Here is a 22518-nt window from a genome sequence, read left to right as displayed (position 1 = left end):
GATTGCACGTTCCCCTAATGGGTAAACACACCAGTTGCCACTAATATTAATCAATCAAACAATTACGGATTTAATTGACTAAATTGGCACGAGATTAATAAATCACATTGAACATCGGGCCCTTGACATCCAATTAATAAAATAATCCCATGTAAATACAAGCAGGCAACGTGTAAATATTAATAAATAAAGGAACACGTGAAAACTAATTAGATCTCACAGATTTTCGGGACTGCGCCGTCGAGTTGACCCTTGACTAGATGGAAGATTTAGCCACGCCGCATAATTAAATCACCACACGAATTAATGAATTGCGAAGGCATTGTTTTTTCTATTAAGAAGCAAAGAATAAAAGGTGTTTTTCCCGTTGGGGAATTTTGTCGAACACCTGGCGTGTGTCAGAGGCCAGTCAAAAGAAGGAAAAACTAAAGCTACACTAAAAGACTAAAACTAGAGATCAAAATAAAAGCCAGCCGTCTTCTGTACGTTCTTGCCCCCTTTAAAAAAAAGAAAGAAAGTGACACTCCCCACCAGTTGGCCACAAGGCACAAGTCTCCCAATTTCTTCTTAGTCCCTTTTTGCTCTCCACGTTGCTTTCCTTTTCTTCAGCACAAAAGGACCAAAGCCCTTTTTCTTTCCTCCGTGGTCCCTACCGAAGTCAAAGGCCCAAGCCTTGAAGTTCTCTCTCTGTAATCTTCTTGGTCAACAACAATAAAGGAATGGGAGTCCAATTCTTTTCAGCATTGTGGCCCTGGCCTGCGACTTGCTTGAAGTCCCAATTTGTCTCCAAAAAAGTCCCTCTTGTTGTAGTTATCTGCTCCACTCCTGGAATTGGATCCAGATACCAAATATGAGTAAATATCAGCAATTAACACAATATTTGTCCGGAATAGAAGGGGAAATTAATAATAAAATTACTAACAAATTATACCCTATCAATTCCCCCCACACCTAAATCATGCTTGCCCTCAAGCATGGGGACAATTCAACTCAACACAGGCTAGCTTTCACACTTTCAGTGCCAGCTGTGCTTATACCCAAAATCAAGATCTAGTGACTAAATGTCATGACATGTCTCTCCCGGTTAGCTCCTAAGTTCATAGACCTGCCCAATTCATGGCTAATTCGCTTAGGGAATCCAAATACTAACTAGCAACAGTCAATAATTAAGTCAACTGGCACCCAAAATCTCAACCATACGAACCAAGGATCGGCAGGCTAACATGATCATAAACTCACATATTTGCCACATCTGATTTTTTCCTTTTTGTTTTCTCTTTTTGTTTTCTTTTTTTTTTTCTTTACATTGCACGAATAATGCTTAGTCCCGAGCTATTCAAGTCTTTTGACGTGAACTCTGACATTTTTAGATGAAAGAGCCCAGTTACTCAACTTTTCACAGCTCCAGGACCACTTACTCATAGGTATCGTCACTTTTTGACGCGAGAGCCGACATGTGTGGTGAAGACCCCCGGTTACTGGGTGGCGACACTAGCGGAGTATAGCCATACGTTATTCACCATAAAACACCAAGATACCAAATAATTATAGATCATAGCCTGCGTCATGTCCTAAATATGGAGACTAAAGTAAACAGGAGACCAAACTACACAACAGTGCCAGCAAAATATTTATATTGCCTAAACAAGTTAGCCATAAATTGCACCACGTCGTTAAACTCAAAGTATTCACCAAGAAAGCATGCTTTTACTTGCCACTGTAACTTAACTCATAGTACAAACCACAACTAACAAGAAAAAGTCAGCTGCCAAAAATATTCACCAAGATAGAAGCAAGGGAAAGACACTAAAAAGGGAATAAAGGGACAACACCTACACAGAAAACACTTACTAAAAGCATAGCAAGAACACCTAAACTGGAAAATAGCGAAAAAATTCAGCACCCAAACTGACCCCCCCACACCTAATTCACACATTGCCCTCAATGTGATAATGTAACAGCAAAAAGTAAGGAGAGGGGCAACGGTACTTCCCTGTAATCGTCAAAACAGGGGTGGATCAGGCGCGAACTGAGGTGGAACGCCGGCCTGCTGCATAAACGCAGCCAGGTTTTGAGCCATGTTATGCAAGTTGATGCCAATGTGAGTTACGCGAGTCTCCAGTCGATCAACGGTGTTCCGGAGTTGGGTCCAATCGTCGGCCGATGGGGCGGTAGGTGGCGGAGCGGAGGAAGACGGGCGAGGGTCGCCGCCCTCAGTGGAAGCTCGGGCAAAAGATGACCGAGGGGGAGGGCGTAGCGGCCCCGGTGGAACTACCTCCCAGCCATTGTCGCCCTCCCGAACTAAGCCCATTTTCTCTAAGCATGGGATATCCAAAGGCTCCATTTGACAGGCTATATACAAGTTATGGTTAGAAATATCAAGTACATGCAAATTCATAGCCAAGTGAGTAATGTAAGACCCAAGAATCAAGGGGCGCTTCTTTTTAGGCAAAATGGACTTGAACTGAGACGCGAGCCAGCACCCCAGATTAACCTTAATCTTGTTATGCATGCACCATATAAAGAAAAATTCGGGCTTAGATAGAATGCCCGAACTATCTCGCCTACCCGAGAAACTATAGGCCAAAAAACGGTGGATATAGCGAGAGGCCGGGTCCTTCAGATAAGAACCCTTAGAAAGACGGGGGTCATAGTTATCCCTGTCTACGGACATCTCATCCCAAATAAAGCGATAACGGGAGAAAAATGGTTGGACAAAGTCACATGCACTCTCGGCATACTCCCTAGACTCAGCATAGGCAGGATCAATGAAACCAAAGGCCAGGTTGAAGTCGGTTATGGAATGGTGGAATTCCTGACCCATTAAACGGAAGCGGATGACATCAGGGGTGGAAACTGTGTAACCAGTGGGAAGGTCGAATTCAAATGTGGCATAGAATTCCCTAACTAACTCCACAAAGGCTGGGAGGTCAGTGATACGAGAATAGGGTCGCCACCCGATGGCCTCAATCAAATCGTGGAAGGGGACGCTAATATTCAGAAGGCCCAAGGTGGCGGCGTCCCTATAACGACAAGGAATAATCCGTCGTTCACACGCCGCCTCATAGCGCCTCTTGTCGGCTGCCCTGGTGAAGTCCAAATGACCCCCAAAATGTGCAGGGTCAGAGATTTGGACGCCTCTTTGTCGTCCAAGACGAGCCCGCCTCCCAGAGGAGGACGGATCGTGCGAGGGATCAGAGGCGGGAATGGAGTGCTGGGGTGGAGGGGGCTGAGGAGTCCTAGGGGTCCTAGACTTGGAAGAAGATCGAGGCTTCACCATGGTGACCAACAGGCAAACCAAAACAACCAAGTAGCAATGAAAGCGTCACGGGCGCCCCCAAAAAGCAAATATAAGCGTCACGGGCGCCCCCAAATTTAACCAGCAATAGCAGCAATGTACCCACAATTTGACACCAATGATATGAATTAGACACAGTTGGACGCAAAACCGGAACCTCTGTCTCTAACTGGACAGTCAATTACCCAATACAATTGACTAAATTAGCAAATTAGCCAAGCAATTGGCAATATTAGCAACCACAGGTCAAAGTGCGACCACAACTGAAGTACAAGGTTATTAGCTCGCAAACAGACAGGCGACCACAGAAAATTAACGAATGTAATCAAGACACTCCCACCAGTACCACTGGTGAGTCACACTGAAAAAGTAAAGCAAACGGCCAACAATTTAATCACTAGCAGAAAATATCCCCCTTACGGCAGCAATTGAACCCATCTTGGTCCGAAATTTACTCTAGAAAATGCTCACTTTATCACTTGTGCTTACCCCGCAAGAAACCCACACACAAAATCCAAGAATTAATGCTAATCGGGGGAGAAATCACAATACCTCCACCTGTTAATTTAAGCAGGTGGTGATGCCCAGCAATTGAGGCGCGTAAGGCAGCGGCGGCGCAGCTTCTCTTGGACAAGGCATTGACGCGCACGAGAGGAAGGCTGGTGGTGGTCGCGAGCTGTGTAGCCGCGCGCAGTGAGCAGCTTGAGCTGGGCTCACTGGCGGCTGGTGGCGTGTGATGGGACACTGCGGTGGCGTCGGTCTCGTGGGCTCTGGCCGAAGCTGGAGCGCGGTGGAGGGGATCTGGTGGCTGGTGGCGTGTGTCGCGGCTGAAGGGTCGGCAGTGACCGCGGATTGCAGCGGCGAGGTGGAGAGAGGGCCTCGGCGTGCGTGGGTCGGCGTAGAGCAGCGGCGGCGACGGCAGTCTGCGTGGGTGAAACTGCTGCGGTGGTGAAGGAAACTCTAGCCACAAGGGAGCTTGGGCGACTCAAGCTGCGTGGGTGAGGTGGTAGCGGCAGGCGGCGCGCAAGAAAGAGAAGAAACAGAGGGAAACAGGGGAGCGGCCGAAAAGAAAAGAAGGGAAAAGGAAGTAGGGCCGCGGGGAAGAAGAAAGAAAAAAAGAAAGAAAGAAGAAAAGAAGGAAAGAAAGAAAAAGGGCAGAAGAAAAAGAATTTTTTTTTTTATATTGTTTTCACAAATTATTCCAACGGAAATAATCCACATTGGAAAAAAAAAAAAAAATTCTCGGATAACGAAGAGAATTCAAATTCGAAAGAAAACCTGTTTTTTTTTTTTTCAAAAACTTGTTTCTTCATTTCTCCTAATTTATATTTCAGAATTCGGAATTTTTGAAAACAAAAAAAATAAAGATCTACGGTTTACAAGAAAGTTTCTTTGGAAATGTTTATTCACCCCTTTTTTTTTTTTTTTTTTTTTTCCTTTGGTCGTCAAACGCCGCGTGGGCATGCCAAGATTACAAAACATCCACTGACCTCAGGAGAAAAAAACACCGCGTGGGCGCGCCAAGATTGGTCTTCGTCCACTGATCTCAGGAGACAAAAACACCGCGTGGGCGCGCCAAGATTGGTCTTCGTCCTTTGATCTCAGGAGACACCAACGCCGCGTGGGCGCGCCAAGACTTCACTTCCTGACTGCAGTGAAGGAAATTTTAATACCGATACTACCCAACGAGGAAACGACAAGATGAAAGAAATGAACAACTAAAAACAATAAAATCAATTTCGGGTTGCCTCCCAAAAGAGCGCCTTTCTTTAGTGTCTTTGGCTAGACACAGCCCATAATTTGCTTAAACCAAGCAAATGGGGTCCTCCAAATGCATTGTCTCTACCCGTTCAACTGGAGCCCCATCATAATATGGCTTGAGACGATGACCATTCACCACAAATTTCTTCTCCGTCCTTAGACTCTGGATCTCCACTGCACCATAATCAAAGACATTAGTTACCATAAAGGGACCGATCCACCGAGAACGTAACTTACCCGGAAATAACTTCAATTTGGAGTGGTACAGCAGAACTTTTTGCCCACACTCAAACGTCTTTCTAGAGACCTGCTGGTCATGAAAAAGCTTGTTCTTCTCCTTATAAATCATAGCATTCTCGTAGGCTTCATTGCGAATCTCCTCCAATTCCTGTAACTGTAGCTTCCTTTGGATTCCGCCCTCTTCGATATCCATGTTGCATTGCTTGACCGCCCAAAATGCTCTATGCTCGAGCTCGACAGGGAGATGGCATGGCTTCCCAAATACCAAACGGTAAGGGGACATGTCGATTGGTGTCTTGTACGCCGTTCTATATGCCCACAGGGCATCTTCAAGTCTCACACTCCAGTCCTTCCTATCAGGTCGAACCATTTTTTCCAAAATCGACTTGATCTCCCGGTTCGATACTTCCGCCTGACCGTTTGTCTGCGGATGGTAAGACGTGGAGACTTTGTGCAAGACACCGTACCTCCTAAAAAGTGCAGCAATCGTCTTGTTGCAGAAATGAGTACCCCGATCACTTACAATTGCTCGCGGCATCCCAAAGCGGGCAAAGATATTAGACTTGATGAATTCTGCAACTACTTTGGAATCATTAGTACGGGTGGCCTTTGCTTCCACCCATTTTGAGACATAATCCACGGCAAGCAATATATATAAAAAACCAAAAGATGAAGGAAACGGGCCCATAAAGTCAATACCCCAAACATCAAAAATCTCAACAAAAATCATTGGGGTTTGGGTCATTTGATCCCTTCGAGAAATATTACCTACTCATTGACACTTATCACATGACTTACAAAATAAGTAGGTATCCTTAAAGAGGGTCGGCCAATAAAATCCACTCTCTAGAACCTTACGAGCAGTCCTCTTTGGTCCAAAGTGGCCTCCACATGCGAAAGAGTGACAATAAGCTAAAATAGATTGGAATTCATTTTCACTTACACACCTACGAATGATTTGGTCAGCACCACGTTTCCAGAGGTAAGGGTCATCCCAGATGTAAGACTTTACGTCACTCCTCAATTTGTCCCTTTTTGCCTTAGGCCATCCTGCAGGAAACTTGTCAGTAACTAGAAAATTAACCATATCCGCATACCAAGGCAAAGACAAATCAATAGAAAATAAATGCTCATCGGGAAAAGTTTCCCTCAATGGGATATTATCTTCTACGACTTGCACTCGACTTAGGTGATCTGCTACCAAATTTTCAGCCCCTTTCTTATCCCTGATCTCCAAGTCGAACTCTTGGAGCAGTAGTATCCACCTTATCAGTCGCGGTTTTGCCTCTTTTTTGGTCAACAGATACCGCAGGGCTGCATGATCAGAGAAAATAATAACTTTAGCACCAAGTAAATAGGACCGAAATTTCTCTAAAGAAAAAATTACAGCTAAAAGCTCCTTTTCGGTGGTCGAATAGTTCAACTGAGCTCCGTTCAAGGCTCGAGAGGCGTAGTATATAGCATGGGCTGCCTTCCCCACTCTTTGATCCAGCACCGCGCCCACGGCATAGTCGCTGGTATCGCACATGATCTCGAACGGTAGGTTCCAATCGGGGGGTTGGATAATAGGTGAGGAGGTCAGTAGCTCCTTCAACCTATCAAACGCCCCCTTACATGACTCATCGAACTCGAAGGGTATCTCCTTTTGCAGCAGTTGGAACAAGGGCGCTCTAATTTTGGAGAAGTCCTTTATGAACCTCCTGTAGAAACCTGCGTGACCCAAAAAAGAACGCACTTCCCGCACACTCGCGGGGTAAGGTAAAGTAGATATAACATCTATTTTTGCCTTATCAACCTCAATACCCTTAGACGATATCACATGACCCAAAACTATCCCGTGCTCGACCATAAAATGGCATTTTTCCCAATTGAGCACGAGATTAGCTTCTATGCACCTTATTAAAATTAATTTCAGGTTATCTAGACAGTTATCAAAACTTTCCCCATACACACTGAAATCATCCATAAAAACCTCAATAATCTTCTCAACATATTCTGAAAAAATACTAACCATACAACGCTGGAAGGTAGCAGGTGCATTGCATAGTCCAAATGGCATCCTCCGGTATGCGAATGTTCCAAACGGGCACGTGAAGGTAGTCTTCTCCTGGTCCTCAGGTGCGGTAGCAATCTGGAAATAACCTGAAAACCCATCCAAAAAATAATAATAAACTCGACCTGCTAATCGCTCTACCATTTGGTCAATGAAAGGAAGGGGAAAGTGATCTTTTTTCGTGACGGCGTTCAATTTCCTATAATCTATGCACTGCCGCCACCCAGTGGGCTTCCGGACTGGTACGAGCTCACCCTCCTGATTTGACTCCACCGTTACCCCTGCCTTCTTCGGGACCACCTGTACTGGACTTACCCAGGGGCTATCTGATATAGCAAAAATTATCCCCACATCCAGTAGTTTTAGGATCTCTTTCTTCACTACCTCCATCATGAGAGGATTCAATCTCCTTTGAGCCTGCCGAATAGGTCTAGCGCCCTCCTCGAGTCGAATCCGATGTGTACATACCGCGGGGCTAATTCCCTTGATATCGGCGATAGTCCATCCTATCGCCTGCTTATGGTCCCTCAAAACTCGAATCAACTTGTCTTCTTGGACTGTTGATAAACTGGCAGAGATAATCACTGGGAGTGTCTCCCCCTCGCCTAAGTACGCATACTTTAGGTGTTTTGGCAGCGGTTTCAACTCTAAGACAGGCGCCTGCACCACAGATGGAAGTAGCCTTTGGTGAGGTTCAGGTGTAAACACGGGTGCGAGGTCATACCTTATCTTTGTGGTTGGCAACGTCTGCAACGCTCCAATCACACATTTGAGCTCTTCACTCAACTCTATCTCAGCGGTCATCTCTGACTCGAAGTGCCTGGTCAAGGCAACTTCCAGCTCATCCCTGCCTTCAATTTCGAAAACTTCACGTACAGCAGAGTCAATAGCATTTATAGAGAAGACAGAGCTAGCATGTGATTCTGACGGATACTTCATAGATTCGAAAATGTTAAAATGAACAATCTCACCATCAAATTCCATAGATAGGGTGCCCTTATTAACATCTATTTTAGTTCGAGCTGTGCTCAAGAAGGGTCTACCTAACAGTAAAGGTGATGGGTCGTGAGAGTATTCATCATCCATATCAAGCACGTAAAAATCAGCAGGGAAAACCAATTCATTAATTTTCACTAAAACATCCTCAATCAACCCGCCAGGGTATGCATTGGTCCGGTCAGCCAGTTGGATTATTATTCCAGTGTCTTTCAGAGGTCCTAACTTCAACGAGGCATATATAGACTTGGGCATCACATTAATTGAGGCTCCTAGATCTAACATAGCCTTTCCAATCAAGATATTGCCTATTCTACAAGGAATAGTGAACATACCTGGGTCACCGCATTTCGGTGGAAGCTTTCGTTGCAGGATTGCTGACACATTTTCTCCCACTACCACTCTCTCATCTCCCTTCAATCGCCTTTGGTTGACACACAGGTCCCTTAAAAATTTTGCGTACCTGGGTACCTGCTTAATCGCATCTAGAAGAGGAATGTTGATTTCCACTTTGCGAAAGATCTCTAGGACCTCTTTCTCCTTGTCCTGCTTCCTTGGTTTCTCCAATCTGCTTGGGAAGGGAGGTGGGTTGGATCTAACTGGCATGAGTGGGTCCGGGATTACCTTTGAATTTTTATTGTCACCGCCCTCCTCTTCCAACTCTTTTTCAATTCGATCTTTGTCCTTGTCCTTAGGAATCACCGGGTCAGGTCCTTGGACCTCCTTGCCACTTCTCAAGGTCATGGCGCTAACATTCTTCGGGTTTAATTCGGGCTGAGACGGCAATTTACTTTGGTTTTGGGAATCCAAACGGTTGATTGTTGTGGCCATTTGACTTATCTGATTCCTCATGTCCTGCATTTCGGAGTCCGTCCTCTGCTGATTTTGCGTGAGGGTTGCCATCACTTGTTTCATCATCTCCTCCAAAGATGGACCAGAGCTTGGGGGCGGAGGTGGTCGGGGTTGGTACTGCTGCTGGTACCCTGGTGGCTTATTTGGCACGAAATTAGACTGCCTGTTCGGTGTATAGTTGGGCTGCCTATTTCCTCCATAACTGAGATTTGGGTGGTCCTTCCAGCCGGGATTGTACGTATTCGAGTACGGGTCATAGGCTCTTCTTGGCGCGGGTGCGTGACCAGCCATGTTCACCTGTTCTGCAGTTTCTTCCTGAAGCATTGGGCACATGTCAGTAGAGTGTCCCATACCAGTGCAAATCCCGCACACCCTGGCCTGAGTTGCTCTCTCTACAGCCAGTTGCCTCACAAACGAGGTCAACTTAGTTAGCTGCTGCTGGACAGATGGTGTCTCTATCTCGTTCACCTTGCGTATTGGGACATCCTCTTTCGTACCGAATTGTTGTGAATTTTCTGCCATCCCCTCTATTAGCTCCCGTGCTTCCTGAGGGGTCTTGTTCACCAGTGCCCCTCCACTTGCAGCATCAATTATGCTCCTATCTCTGAATAGGAGCCCCTCATAAAAATACTGAATGAGCAACTGCTCACTTATCTGGTGCTGGGGACACTTGTGTAACAAGTTCTTGAACCGTTCCCAATACTCATAGAGTGACTCCCCTGGATGTTGCTTGATCCCGCAGATTTCTTTCCTTAGGCTTGCAGCCCTGGATGCAGGAAAATATTTATCTAAAAATTTTTTCTTCAATTGGTCCCACGTGGTGATGCTACCTGGTGACAGGTAGTACAGCCAGTCCTTCGCAGAATCTTTCAGGGAGAAGGGGAACGCCCTCATTTTTATCTGCTCTTCAGTGATTCCCGGGGGTTTCATACTATTGCACACGACATCAAACTCCTGCAGATGCTTATACGGCTCCTCACCTGGTAAGCCATGAAAAGAAGGTAAAAGATGAATTAGACCTGATTTCAATTCAAAGGAAGTGTTATCACTCAAACTCGGGAAAGTAATGCATAAAGGCTGCTGATTTAAATCAGGGGCAGCCAACTCCCTTAATGTTCGTGCATTAGCCATGGAAATTTCTTCTTGCTCTGAGTCACTCGAAGAATCACCAAGTGAATCTGTTGGTTCAACTCCTGACTCAGGTCTCTGAGATGTAGCACTGGAGTGCTCCTCTCTGAGCTGTCTGGTCTCCTTCCTTGTCCTACGCGCAGTCTTCTCTACCTCAGGGTCAAAAACCAAATTACCTGTACGAGAAGATCGCGGCATACACTAGAAAAATACCAGAAAATTAGAGCGAAAATGAACTTAATAAAGAAACAAATAATAACGCCAGTCCCCGGCAACGGCGCCAAAAATTGACAGGTCGTCGGCCTGTGCAATAATAAGAATAAATATAGAACCTAGATACCACTAAAAGCAGTCAATAATCAATCCTAAGTACTGGAGCAGGGACTCTAGGTGTGCAATGGGTTACTTGATTCACCCTGTTCCCGAAGAGTTTGCTTAACCCGATATACCAGAATTAATTAATTGACAAGAATTACTGAATAGTAGACAGTGGCAAGTAGGGTCGTCTCCTCAGGGACTGGGGATATCTGTCTCTTTTTAAAGTCCAATTGATAAGGGGGGATTTCACCGGAATGAAACTAAAAATAATTAAACAATTTAATTAAAAATAAGTAAATCACTAGCACAAGTAAAACAGGAATTAAATCAAGAATAAATAAGTTCTAGCCAAGGGTACAACTATTCAGGCACAGTCCAATCATCCGATCATTGATGCAAGAGAGGTTCACTTAATGTATTAATAGGCTAGTTATAGTCTGACGACCAATTTTTCCTTAAATTATAGATGACCAAGGTACGACCATTAATCACCTCTAACCAGAAAAGTACTCCTAGGTACGACCGTAGGAATTAATTTCCTAATTGCATTAATAACTAGAAAAACCTAGCCCTAACCAATAACACGCTACGAGGGTTATTTAAATTAGATTGCACGTTCCCCTAATGTGTAAACACACCAGTTGCCACTAACATTAATCAATCAAACAATTACGGATTTAATTGATTAAATTGGCACGAGATTAATAAATCACATTGAACATCGGGCCCTTGACATCCAATTAATAAAATAATCCCATGAAAATTCAAGCAGATTACGTGCAAATATTAATAAATAAAGGAACACGTGAAAACTAATTAGATCTCACAGATTTTCGGGACTGCGCCGTCGAGTTGACCCTTGACTAGATGGAAGATTTAGCCACGCCGCATAATTAAATCACCACACGAATTAATGGATCGCAAAGGCATAGCGTTTTCTATTAAGAAGCAAGGAATAAAAAGTGTTTTTCCCGTTGGGGGATTTTGTCGAACACCTGGCGTGTGTCAGAGGCCAGTCAAAAGAAGGAAAAAGTAAAGCTACACTAAAAGACTAAAACTAGAGATGTCCCTCCTACCCTACGTTCTCTCTATTTAAGCAATAAAAGAAAGATGACTCAAGGCTCTCTAGGTGGTCCCCACACATGTGGACAAAACCTTCAAAGTACTTCTTGCCCCCAAGTCTCTTTCCGTAGCTTTCTTTTAAGAGCCCAAAGGAGTAGATGCCTTTTTAGCTTGTGGTCCCCCACCAATTCAAAGGCCCAAGAATTGAAGCCCTTAGAAGTCTCCCTATTTTCCATAAAGTCCTTCCTTTTTAGTGGTTTTCTGCTTCATTCCTGAAATGAAGTCCAGATACCAAATATGAGTAAATATCAGAAATTAGCACACTATTTATCAGGGATAAAAGGGGAAATTACTAATAACAATTACTAACAAATTACACCCTATCAGTTGACCAAGTGTTCAGCTTAAGCATCCGGGAAAATGGTCCCATGACTATCGTTATGGTAAAAAAACTTATTATAATAGGTTATAATAAATTTAGCAACCATTTGATTACCTGTTGGACTTATCCACTTGAATAGGATTATGCGTAAAAATAAGGAAGTAAGTTTGTCATCTAAAATAGTAAGTTAACGTAATAAACTAGTAATTTTTGCAGCCCAAAACGTGAATTGAAAGTATTACGAAACATACTTTTTAAAGAGATAAATTACAATTTTTATCCTCAATATACTTTTGAGGGAGTAAGTTTATTCGAAGTAATAGTATGTTTTTATACATAAATAATCATTTTTACTTATAACATAGTAAATTTCATTAATGACAAAAACATGCTAATTTATGGCAAAAATTCTCTATTATACTTAAAAAACTTATGCCAAGCCCATATTTTATTGTTATTTAAAATAACACTAAAATGTTTTATTAATGATTAAAACTGAGTACCTTACTTAGTAAGTAATGTTAATATACTTGTATAAATACTTGATAGTATGTGAAAAAATTAGTATTTTTGAAATTTATACATAATTAAATTTTTTCTATTGTAGTTTAAAAAAAAAGTAAGCGAAATTTTTTTTGCGCAGAGCACCAAAATCCACAAGTCAAAATAGTTGGTCTGAAAGGGAAAGATACAGCTGATTAGCATTGTTTAAAGCACCAAATAAATAGATGTAAAATGCTGGTTAAAAGCTGGTACTTTGACATATAATAAAGGAAAGTCATAAAAATCAGGCCATTTATGGAAAAAGTTTTCATTAATAAAAATTCCAGCTCTTCACGGCTTTCTTACCAGTCCTCCAAAGCATGAGCAAAGTGCCAATAATTGAAATAGTAATTTTTTCGATTTATACAGAATTAATTTATTTTTTGCAAATAAAAAAATAATTGAAATTTTTTATCAAAAAGCACATAAGTCAAAAGTATTGGTCTAAAAGGGAAAGGAATAGCAGATATGTACAGTACTTGTATTTCACGTTCGAAGGACTACAGTGCTGTTTTTGACAATACCCCGAAAAATATGTAATGCAAACGGAACTGATTCTTCATTATTTAAAATACCAAATCTGTGATTGTGTTTTAACTGTTATCCATTGGTATTCTAAAGTATCATTTTTTCATCCAATATCACCTTTTTAACACCCGTTTTCCCTTAAAAATTTTATTTATTGGATGAAAAAAAATAAACCTTTTATGCAATAAAACACTAGCTCTTTGTAGCTTTCCTCCATTATAAGAACAGAGTACCCATTTTTTTATAAAAAAATTTATTTATCAGATAAGATAAAAATTAACTCGTTTTTCAATAAAACACTAGTTATTTATGGTTTTCGTCTATTATAAGAACAGAGTACCCATTTATAAACAAAAAAATTTATTTATCGAATAAAATAAAAATAAACCCATTTTCCAATAAAACACTAACTCTTTATGACTTTCCTTCATTATAAGAACAGAGTACCCATTTTTGCATAAACAAAATTTATTTATCGGCTAAACTAAAATTAAATCCATTTTTCAATAAAACACTAGCTCTTTATGACTTTTCTCCATTATAAGAACAAAGTACCATAACAAAATTTGTGGATAAAATAAAATAAAAATAAATCTATTTTTCAATAAAACACTAGCTCTTTGTGACTTTCCTCCATTATAAGAACACAGTACCTACCTTTCCATTAAAAAGTGTATTTATCGAATAAAATAAAAATAAACCTGTTTTCTAATAAAACACTAGCTCTTTATGACTTTTCTCCATTATAAGAACAAATAACCCATTTTCGCATAAAAGAATTTATTGGATAAAATAAAAATAAATCCATTTTTCAATAAAGCACCAGCTACTTATGGCTTTCCTCCATAAATTATCTATTTTCATACGTTAATTTATTAGTTAGATAAAATCAGAATGAAATTAGGTTGAACAACAAATTACCCTTTACGATGAAATTGAAATACAGAAAAGTAACCCATAGCAAGTTTTAACTCCATTTCCAATACAAAAATATGCTACAAATTCTTTTGGCAAGCGCAAGACACCTCATTCATAAAGTCTCAAGAAACCTTTCCAACCATTATGCAAAAGCAACTTATTCATTCTAAATTTTTAGCATCAATTTGATAATCAGTTGGATGTATCCACCTGAATAGGATAATATGTATTTTCCGGGACACAAGACATAATAGGAATTAAACTTGCATTAATGTAGACCTAACAAAATGAGAAAAATAGCATAACAATTAATACAATAATAAGAATAATGATAGGGTATAATTTTCTCATTTATTTTATTATTAATTTTTTTTATCACCTGACCTGATGTGGATTAATTGCTGGATTCTACTCATTTTTAGCATTTTGCATTTATTTCAGGGAATAGAACGAAAATATAATAACAGGTACCAATTTGACAGAAAAGGAGTCCAGATGATAGAGCTTGTCCCAAGGGCATTTTTGGAAAAGAAGATGTCACGCCCATTTTGGTAATTTTTGCAATGGGATGACGGATGAAGGGCTTCTTCTCCCTGGTGTGCCGCCGCAACTAGAGACGAGAGCAATAGACGAGAATTAGGATGGCAGATGACTAGCTTAGCATACTCTTTTGTGGACTTTTTCCTTTGGACCTTTTTTTTGGCTTTGGACTTACGAATGTTAAGAGCACTTACCCATTCTTGGCTTTGACCTTTCTTCCTTAGAAGCTTTTAGTAGTTTTTTCCCTTCTCGTGCGGGAGACGAAGTGAAAACTATGAATTGCCTTTTGTAGCTTTTCTATCTATTCAATATTCGGACGAGTTAGATTTTCCAAATTTCAACGGACGATGGCCGCTACTCCTTCTTCAATTTTGTATGGATTCTTCACATCAGATATAAACTAATTTCCTCACTCTAGTCAAGGAAAAACGGAGGCTTTGATTCACCTAAAGATTGTGAGATCGATTTAATTTAATCTTTTCCTTTTATTTATTGGTATTCGCATATTCCTTGATTGCTATGCTTGTGGTTATTTAATTAATTGATTGTCTTGGATCCAGATAATTAATTGATTTGGTAATCTTTTGTCAATTAGGACATTAAATCCGTAATTGTTTAATTGTCCTGGAATAGTGACAACTGGCACGATTAGATTTGTGTCAGGGGGATATGCGGGCTAATCTGAAATAACCCTGGTAGTGAGTTGTTTTGTTAGAATAGGGCTCCTCTAATACGTAAGGCAATTGGGGAACTAAATCTTACGGGCGTATCTGGGATTATTTCCTAATTAGAGTAGTGATTAACGGGCGTATCTTAATCACCGACACAGTAAGGAGGGGTTGACTGCCATCGCTTGTTTGGTAGTTATAACCTATTTATTGATAAATAATTGGGATTGCCTTTGCATCGATGATCAATTAGGTGAACCATTGCTGAAGTTAATTCTTAGCTAGATCTTTAATTACTATTACCTTGATTTTAGTGAATTGCCGTTTGATTTTTAGTTGCCAACTTTATTTTATTTTTAAGTGTTTTCTTGTTTTAATTAATTTAGGCCTTTAATTATTGTTACTCTGAGTTCAGTGAATTATTGTTTAATTTCTAGTCAGTTATTTTTTTTATTTTTTTATTTGAATTTATTTGATTGTCATCGTTCCTACAAAATCACCCCCTGTGTTACTTTGGATTTCTTAAGAGACAAATATACCCAATCCTTGAGGATACGACCCTACTTACCCTATTTACAAGTTCATAATTATTTGTGAAAAAAAAAACCATCCCATTCGGGTATATCGGATCAAGCAAACTCTTTGGGAACAGGGTGAATCAAGTAACCCATTGCACACCTAGAGTCCCTGCTCCAGTACTTGGAATTAGGTTTTGGTCATTTTAACTGGCAATTAGGTTTAATTTTATTATTGTGCAGGTTTCGACAACCTGTCAAATAACAGAGTTGGTATAACAAAATTAGTTTAGTCTACAAATTTATTTTTTTCTACAGATAGTTCGCGAATATGACATTCAACCACTAAAAAAAAGACATCTATATCTGTCTATATGTATTGCAGAGAGAATTTTAGATAAGGAGCCTTTCAAATTGTCAAAAGTTCGAATACTATTTTATTACAATTTTACATTTCTAAAATTAAGAAATGTTTATCTCACAACTAATCCTTAACTGCTCGTACAAATCCTATAATCATGCTCATATTTTTCCCACATTTCCCCCACTAACCAATAAAATTAAAACTCCCGAATTTTAACTAACAGATAATAACCAACCATGTCAAATTAATATCTGTAAATTTCAATTAACATCTCACATTTACTGCTGACTTTACTGATAGTATTAACTAACAGTTATTACTGACATTCACATCTCACACTTACCACATTACTCATAGTAATAATTAACTGTTAATTTAAGATATTCGCAACAGCGAAAGTCACATATCCAAAATTTAGGAGCATGTTGAAATTATAATTTTCACAATTCAATGTATTTTATTGCCATAATATAGTTTACTCTCGGAATCATTCACAAAACTGCTGCACACTAATCCAATTGACCCATTTAATTTGCCATCATATAAATTCAATACAGTGAAAAAATTACGTATCATACATTTTTTCACTAAGGATAAATCTCAGTTACAAACATTTCAGTCAGTGACAAAGCAAAGTTTTTTTTTCTAGAGAGACTAAAATGGGTACTCAGTTTTTATAATGGAGAAAAGTCATAAAGAGTTTGTGTTTTATTGAAAAATCGAATTTTCATGTATTTTATCCGACAAATAAATTGGTTTATAGAAAAATTGGTGTTAAAGAGGTGGAATTTTTCTAGAGGGGCTGAAATGGATACTCTGTTTTTATAATGGAGGAAAGCCATAAAGAGTTAGTGTTTTATTGAACAATGGATTTATTTTTATTTCATCCGATAAATAATGACAGGGCGTCAACCTGTGCAATAATAATAATAAATATAGAACCTAGATACCACTAAAAGCAGTCAATAATTAATCCTAGGTACTGGAGCAGGGACTCTAGGTGTGCAATGGGTTACTTGATTCACCCTGTTCCCGAAGAGTTTGCTTAACCCGATATACCAGAATTAATTAGTTGATAAAAATTACTAAATAGTAGACAGTGGCAAGTAGGGTCGTCTCCTCAGGGACTGGATATATTTGTCTCTTTTAAAGTCCAATTGGTAAGGGGGGGATTTTACCGGAATGAAACTAAAAACAATTAAACAATTTAATTAAAAATAAATAAATCACTAGCACAAGTAAAACAAGAGTTAAATCAAGAATAAATAAATTCTAGCCAAGGATACAACTACTCAGGCACAGTCCAATCATCCGATCATTGATGCAAGAGAGGTTCACTTAATGTATTAATAGGCTAGTTATAGTCTGACGACCAATTTTTTCTTAAATTATAGATGACCAAGGTACGACCATTAATCACCTCTAACCAGAAAAGTACTCCTAGGTACGACCGTAGGAATTAATTTTCCAATTGCATTAATAACTAGAAAAACCTAACCCTAACCAATAACACGCTACGAGGGTTATTTAAATTAGATTGCACGTTCCCCTAATGTGTAAACACACCAGTTGCCACTAACATTAATCAATCAAACAATTACGGATTTAATTGACTAAATTGGCACGAGATTAATAAATCACATTGAACATCGGGCCCTTGACATCCAATTAATAAAATAATCCCATGAAAATTCAAGCAGATAACGTGCAAATATTAATAAATAAAGGAACACGTGAAGACTAATTAGATCTCACAGATTTTCGGGACTGCGCCGTCGAGTTGACCCTTGACTAGATGGAAGATTTAGCCACGCCGCATAATTAAATCACCACACGAATTAATGGATTGCAAAGGCATAGCGTTTTCTATTAAGAAGTAAGGAATAAGAGGTGTTTTTCCCGTTGGGGAATTTTGTCGAACACCTGGCGTGTGTCAGAGGCCAGTCCAAAGAAGGAAAAACTAAAACTACACTAAAAGACTAAAACTAGAGATGTCCCTGCTACTCTACGTTATCCCTATTTAAGCAATAAAAAAAAGATAGACTCAAGCTATCTAGGTGGTCCCCACACATGTGGACAAAGCCTTCAAAGTACTTCTTGCCCCAAGTCTCTTTCCGTAGCTTTCTTTTGGGAGCCCCAAGTGACTTGATGCCTTCCACTAGCTTGTGGTCCCCCACCAATTCAAGGGCCCAAGAATTGAAGCCCTTAGAAGTCTCCCTATTTTCCATAAAGTCCTTCCTTTTTAGTGGTTTTCTGCTTCATTCCTGAAATTAAGTCCATATACCAAATATGAGTAAATATCAGAATTTAGCACACTATTTATCAGGGATAAAAGGGAAAATTACTAATAAAAATTACTAACAAATGACACCCTATCAATTCCCCCCACACCTGAATCATGCTTGCCCTCAAGCATGGGAACAATTCAACCCAACAATGGCCAGCTTTAACAATATCATTGCCAGCTGTGCTTATACCGAAATCAAGATCTAGTGGCTAAGTGTCAAGACATATCCCTCCCGGTTAGCTCTCAAGTTCCTAGACCTGTCCAATTCATGGCTAACTCACCTAGGAAATTCAAATATTAACTAGCAATAGTCAGCAATTCAGTCAACTGACAACCAAAATCTCAACAGTGCGAACCAAGGATCGGCAGGCCAACATGATCATAAACTCATATTTTCCACATCTGATTTTTTTCTTTTTGTTTTCTCTTTTTTTTTTTTAATAAATTGCACGAATAATGCTTAGTCCCGAGCTATTCAAGTCTTTTGACGTGAACTCTGACATTTTTAGATGAAAGAGCCCAGTTACTCAACTTTTCACAGCTCCAGGACCACTTACTCATAGATATCGCCACTTTTTGACGCGAGAGCCGACACGTGTGGTGAAGACCCCCGGTTACTGGGTGGCGACACTAGCGGAGTAAAGCCATACGTTATTCACCAATAACACCAAAATACCAAGTAATTACAAATCATAGCCCGCGTCATGTCCTAAATATGGAGAACTAAGGTCGACAGGAGACCAAACTACACAACAATGCCGGCAAAATATTTATATTGCCTAAACAAGTTAGCCATAAATTGCACCAAGTCGTTAAACTCAAAATATTCACCAAGAAAGCATGCTCTTACCTGCCACTAAAACCCAATTCATAGTATAAACCACCACTAGCAATGAAAAAGTGAGCTGCCAAAATATTCACCAAGATAACAAAAAAGGAAAAACACCCAAAAGGGACTAAAGGGACAACACCTCAACAGAAAAACAACACTTAAACAAAAAACATAGGAAAAACACCCCAAAAACGAAAAATTGAAAATATCTAGCACCCAAACCGACCCCCCCACACCTAAAGGACACATTGCCCTCAATGTGATAATATAATAGCAGAGAAAACGGAAGGGGCAACGGTACTTCCCTGACGTCGTCAAGACAAGGGGGGGTTGGACGGAAACTGCGGAGGGAACCCGGCCTGCTGCATAAATGCCACTAGATTCTGCGCCATATTGTGAATGTTAACGTCCATGTGTTTCTGCCGAATCTCAAGCCGCTCGACTGTGTTGCGTAGCTGGTTCCATTCCTCATCCGTATGGCCGGAATGGGGGGGAACGGAGGAGGACGGTCCAGGATCGCCGCCCACCGTGGAGGCACTGGCAAAGGATGATCGAGGGGGAGGGCGTAGCGGTCCCGGGGGAACAACCTCCCAACCATTGTCGCCCTCCCGAACTAAGCCCATTTTCTCTAGGCACGGGATATCCAAAGGCTCCATTTGGCAGGCTATATGCAAGTTATGGTTAGAAATATCAAGTACATGCAAATTAATCGCCAAGTGAGTAATGTAAGACCCAAGAATCAAGGGGCGTTTCTTTTTAGGCAAAATGGACTTGAATTGAGACGCGAGCCAACACCCAAGATTAACCTTAATATTGTTTTGCATGCACCATATAAAGAAAAATTCTGGCTTAGACAAAACGCCCGAACTATCTCGCCTACCCGAGAAACTGTAAGCCAAAAAACGGTGGATATAGCGAGAGGCCGGGTCCTTCAGATAGGACCCCTTTGATAGACGAGGGTCATAGTTTTTTCTGTCTACAGACATATCATTCCAAAGAAAGCGATAGCGGGAGAAAAACGGCTGGACATAGTCACATGCACTCTCGGCATACTCCCTAGACTCAGCATAAGCAGGATCAATGAAACCAAAGGCCAGATTGAAGTCGGTTATGGAATGGGGGAAATCCTGGCCCATTAAACGGAAGCGGATGACATCAGGGGTAGAAACTGTGTAATTAGTGGGAAGGTCAAACTCAAACGTGGCATAAAACTCCCTAACCAATTCAACAAAGGCTTGGAGGTCAGTTATACGAGAATAGGGGCGCCACCCGATGGCCTCAATCAAATCGTGAAAGGGGACGCTAATATTGAGAAGGCCCAAGGTGGCGGGGTCTCTATAACGACAAGGAATAATCCGTCGTTCACAAGCCGCTTCATAGCGCCGCTTGTCGGCTGCCCCGGTGAAAACCAAATGACCCCCAAAATGTGCAGGGTCAGAGATATGGACGCCTCTTTGTCGCCCAAGACGAGCCCGCCTCCCAGAGGAGGAAGGGTCGTGCGAGGGGTCAGAGGCGGGAATGGAATGCTGGGGTGGAGGGGGCTGAGGAGTCCTAGGGGTCCTAGACTTAGAAGAAGATCGAGGCTTCACCATGGTGACCAACAGGCAAACCCAAAACAACCAAGTAGCAATATAAGCGTCACGGGCGCCCCCAATAAACAAGTATAAGCGTCACGGGCGCCCCCAATAAGCAAATAATCACAGCAATTCACCCACAATTGGACACAAATTTCAGCAAATGAGACACAATCCCCCAGAAATGAAACTTGAAAGTAAGCCAGTATCTCCAAAAACAGCAACAATGATAGGCTAAAGTGCTCAACCAGTACCACTGGTGAGTCACAGGGAAAAATTAAAGCAAATGGGCTAGCTGTTCAACAAATAGTAGAAAATACCCCCACTTTGGCAGCAATTAAACTCAAACTTGTCCAAACAGTTCCCCCAGGAAATAACTAAATCACCCCCTGCTCTATCCAACCACTCACTCACAGGGTGGACCCAATCACAAATGCCCAGTAGTTACAATTCACTGAATTAGGCAATCTAGAACACAGATTATGAGATGTTAAACAACTACCCTCACCAGTACCACTGGTGAGTATAGAGGGAGAAATTAAATCAAATAACCAACCTAGAGAGCAAAAACAGATTTGAACACCCAAGTAGCGCCAAAAATGAGCGAAAATTAAATCCAGAAGCAATTGGCTGCAGTCTAACTCAACTATAATTATCAGCAAATTTCCCACAGATGGCAGCAATTACCCCCAAATTAGTCCCAAAATTTACCCTAGAAAATGCCCACTACAACCCTGCTGTATCCAACAAGAAATCCAACCACAGATTTCAGAGATTTCAACTAACTAGGGGAAGAGAAGATAATACCTCCAACTGTCAAAACTGACAGGTGGTGATGCGCGGCTGTCTGCGAGTGAGCTAGTGGTGGAGCTTGCTGGAACTTGGAGCTATTGCTGAGGGAGGTGCGGCGTCGCACGGCTGCAGCGCACGAGGAGCTGCGGGCGGCGCCGGCCGGGGTTGTAGGCTTTGGCCTGAGATTTTGCCTGTAGTGAGGAACGATGGCGGCGGCGGCTGCCCTTGGGCTAGCCAATGACGCGCCGCCAAGGGAAAAGGGAGAAGGCCGCGTGCTGTGGGAGAAGGGATTCGCGAGCTGTGGCCGCGCAAGGGGGAAGGAGCCGCGGCCCGCTGGTGGTGGCTAGTGGGCTTCGTCGACGGGCTGCAGGGCGGAAGGAGCGCTGGGCCTGGGCTGCGCGCTGGAGTAGGCGGAGGAGGGTCGCGTGCGCCGTGGAGCTCCTCGGTGGTAGAGCTGGAATAGGTGGCGGCGGCTGGAGCAGGTTGTGGGCGAAACTGGAGCAGATCATCGGCGAGGGAGAAGGAGCCGCGGCGGTGGGAAGTGCGGCGCGCGGCTGTGGAGCAGAGCGGCAGGCGGTGGACTGGGGCGCAGTGGAGCTTGGAGGCGGCGGCGGATGAAGAAGAAAAGAAAAGGGGAAAAAGAAAGCAGCGGGGAAGAAGGAAGAAAGAAAAAGAAAGAAAGAAAGAAAGAAGAAAATAAAGAAAGAAGAAAAAGAAAAGAGAAGAGGAAATATTTTTTTTTTATATTTAATTTTTATATTTTTTTGTAGAAAGAAAATAATCTTTTCTTTTTCTGTTAAAGATAGGAATAATAAGAATAATAATAATAATACTCATAAGAATAGGAATAGTAATAATAATAATAAT

At 41.4% G+C, this 22518-nt stretch overlaps 1 protein-coding gene across 1 annotated transcript in view; it reads right to left on the bottom strand.

Annotated features, from left to right (window-relative positions):
• LOC113782502 overlaps positions 1 to 22518 on the bottom strand; it is an 81151-nt gene that overhangs the window by 19247 nt on the left and 39386 nt on the right. Inside the window, 1 exon segment of the mRNA XM_027328395.1 lies at positions 6748 to 7471. Within this exon segment, the coding sequence (XP_027184196.1) occupies positions 6748 to 7471 (724 nt within the window).

Source organism: Coffea eugenioides, chromosome 9, assembly GCF_003713205.1.
Source record: "Coffea eugenioides isolate CCC68of chromosome 9, Ceug_1.0, whole genome shotgun sequence".
In the NCBI taxonomy this organism is placed as follows: domain Eukaryota; kingdom Viridiplantae; phylum Streptophyta; class Magnoliopsida; order Gentianales; family Rubiaceae; genus Coffea; species Coffea eugenioides.
This window is presented reverse-complemented; position numbering and strand designations above follow the sequence as displayed.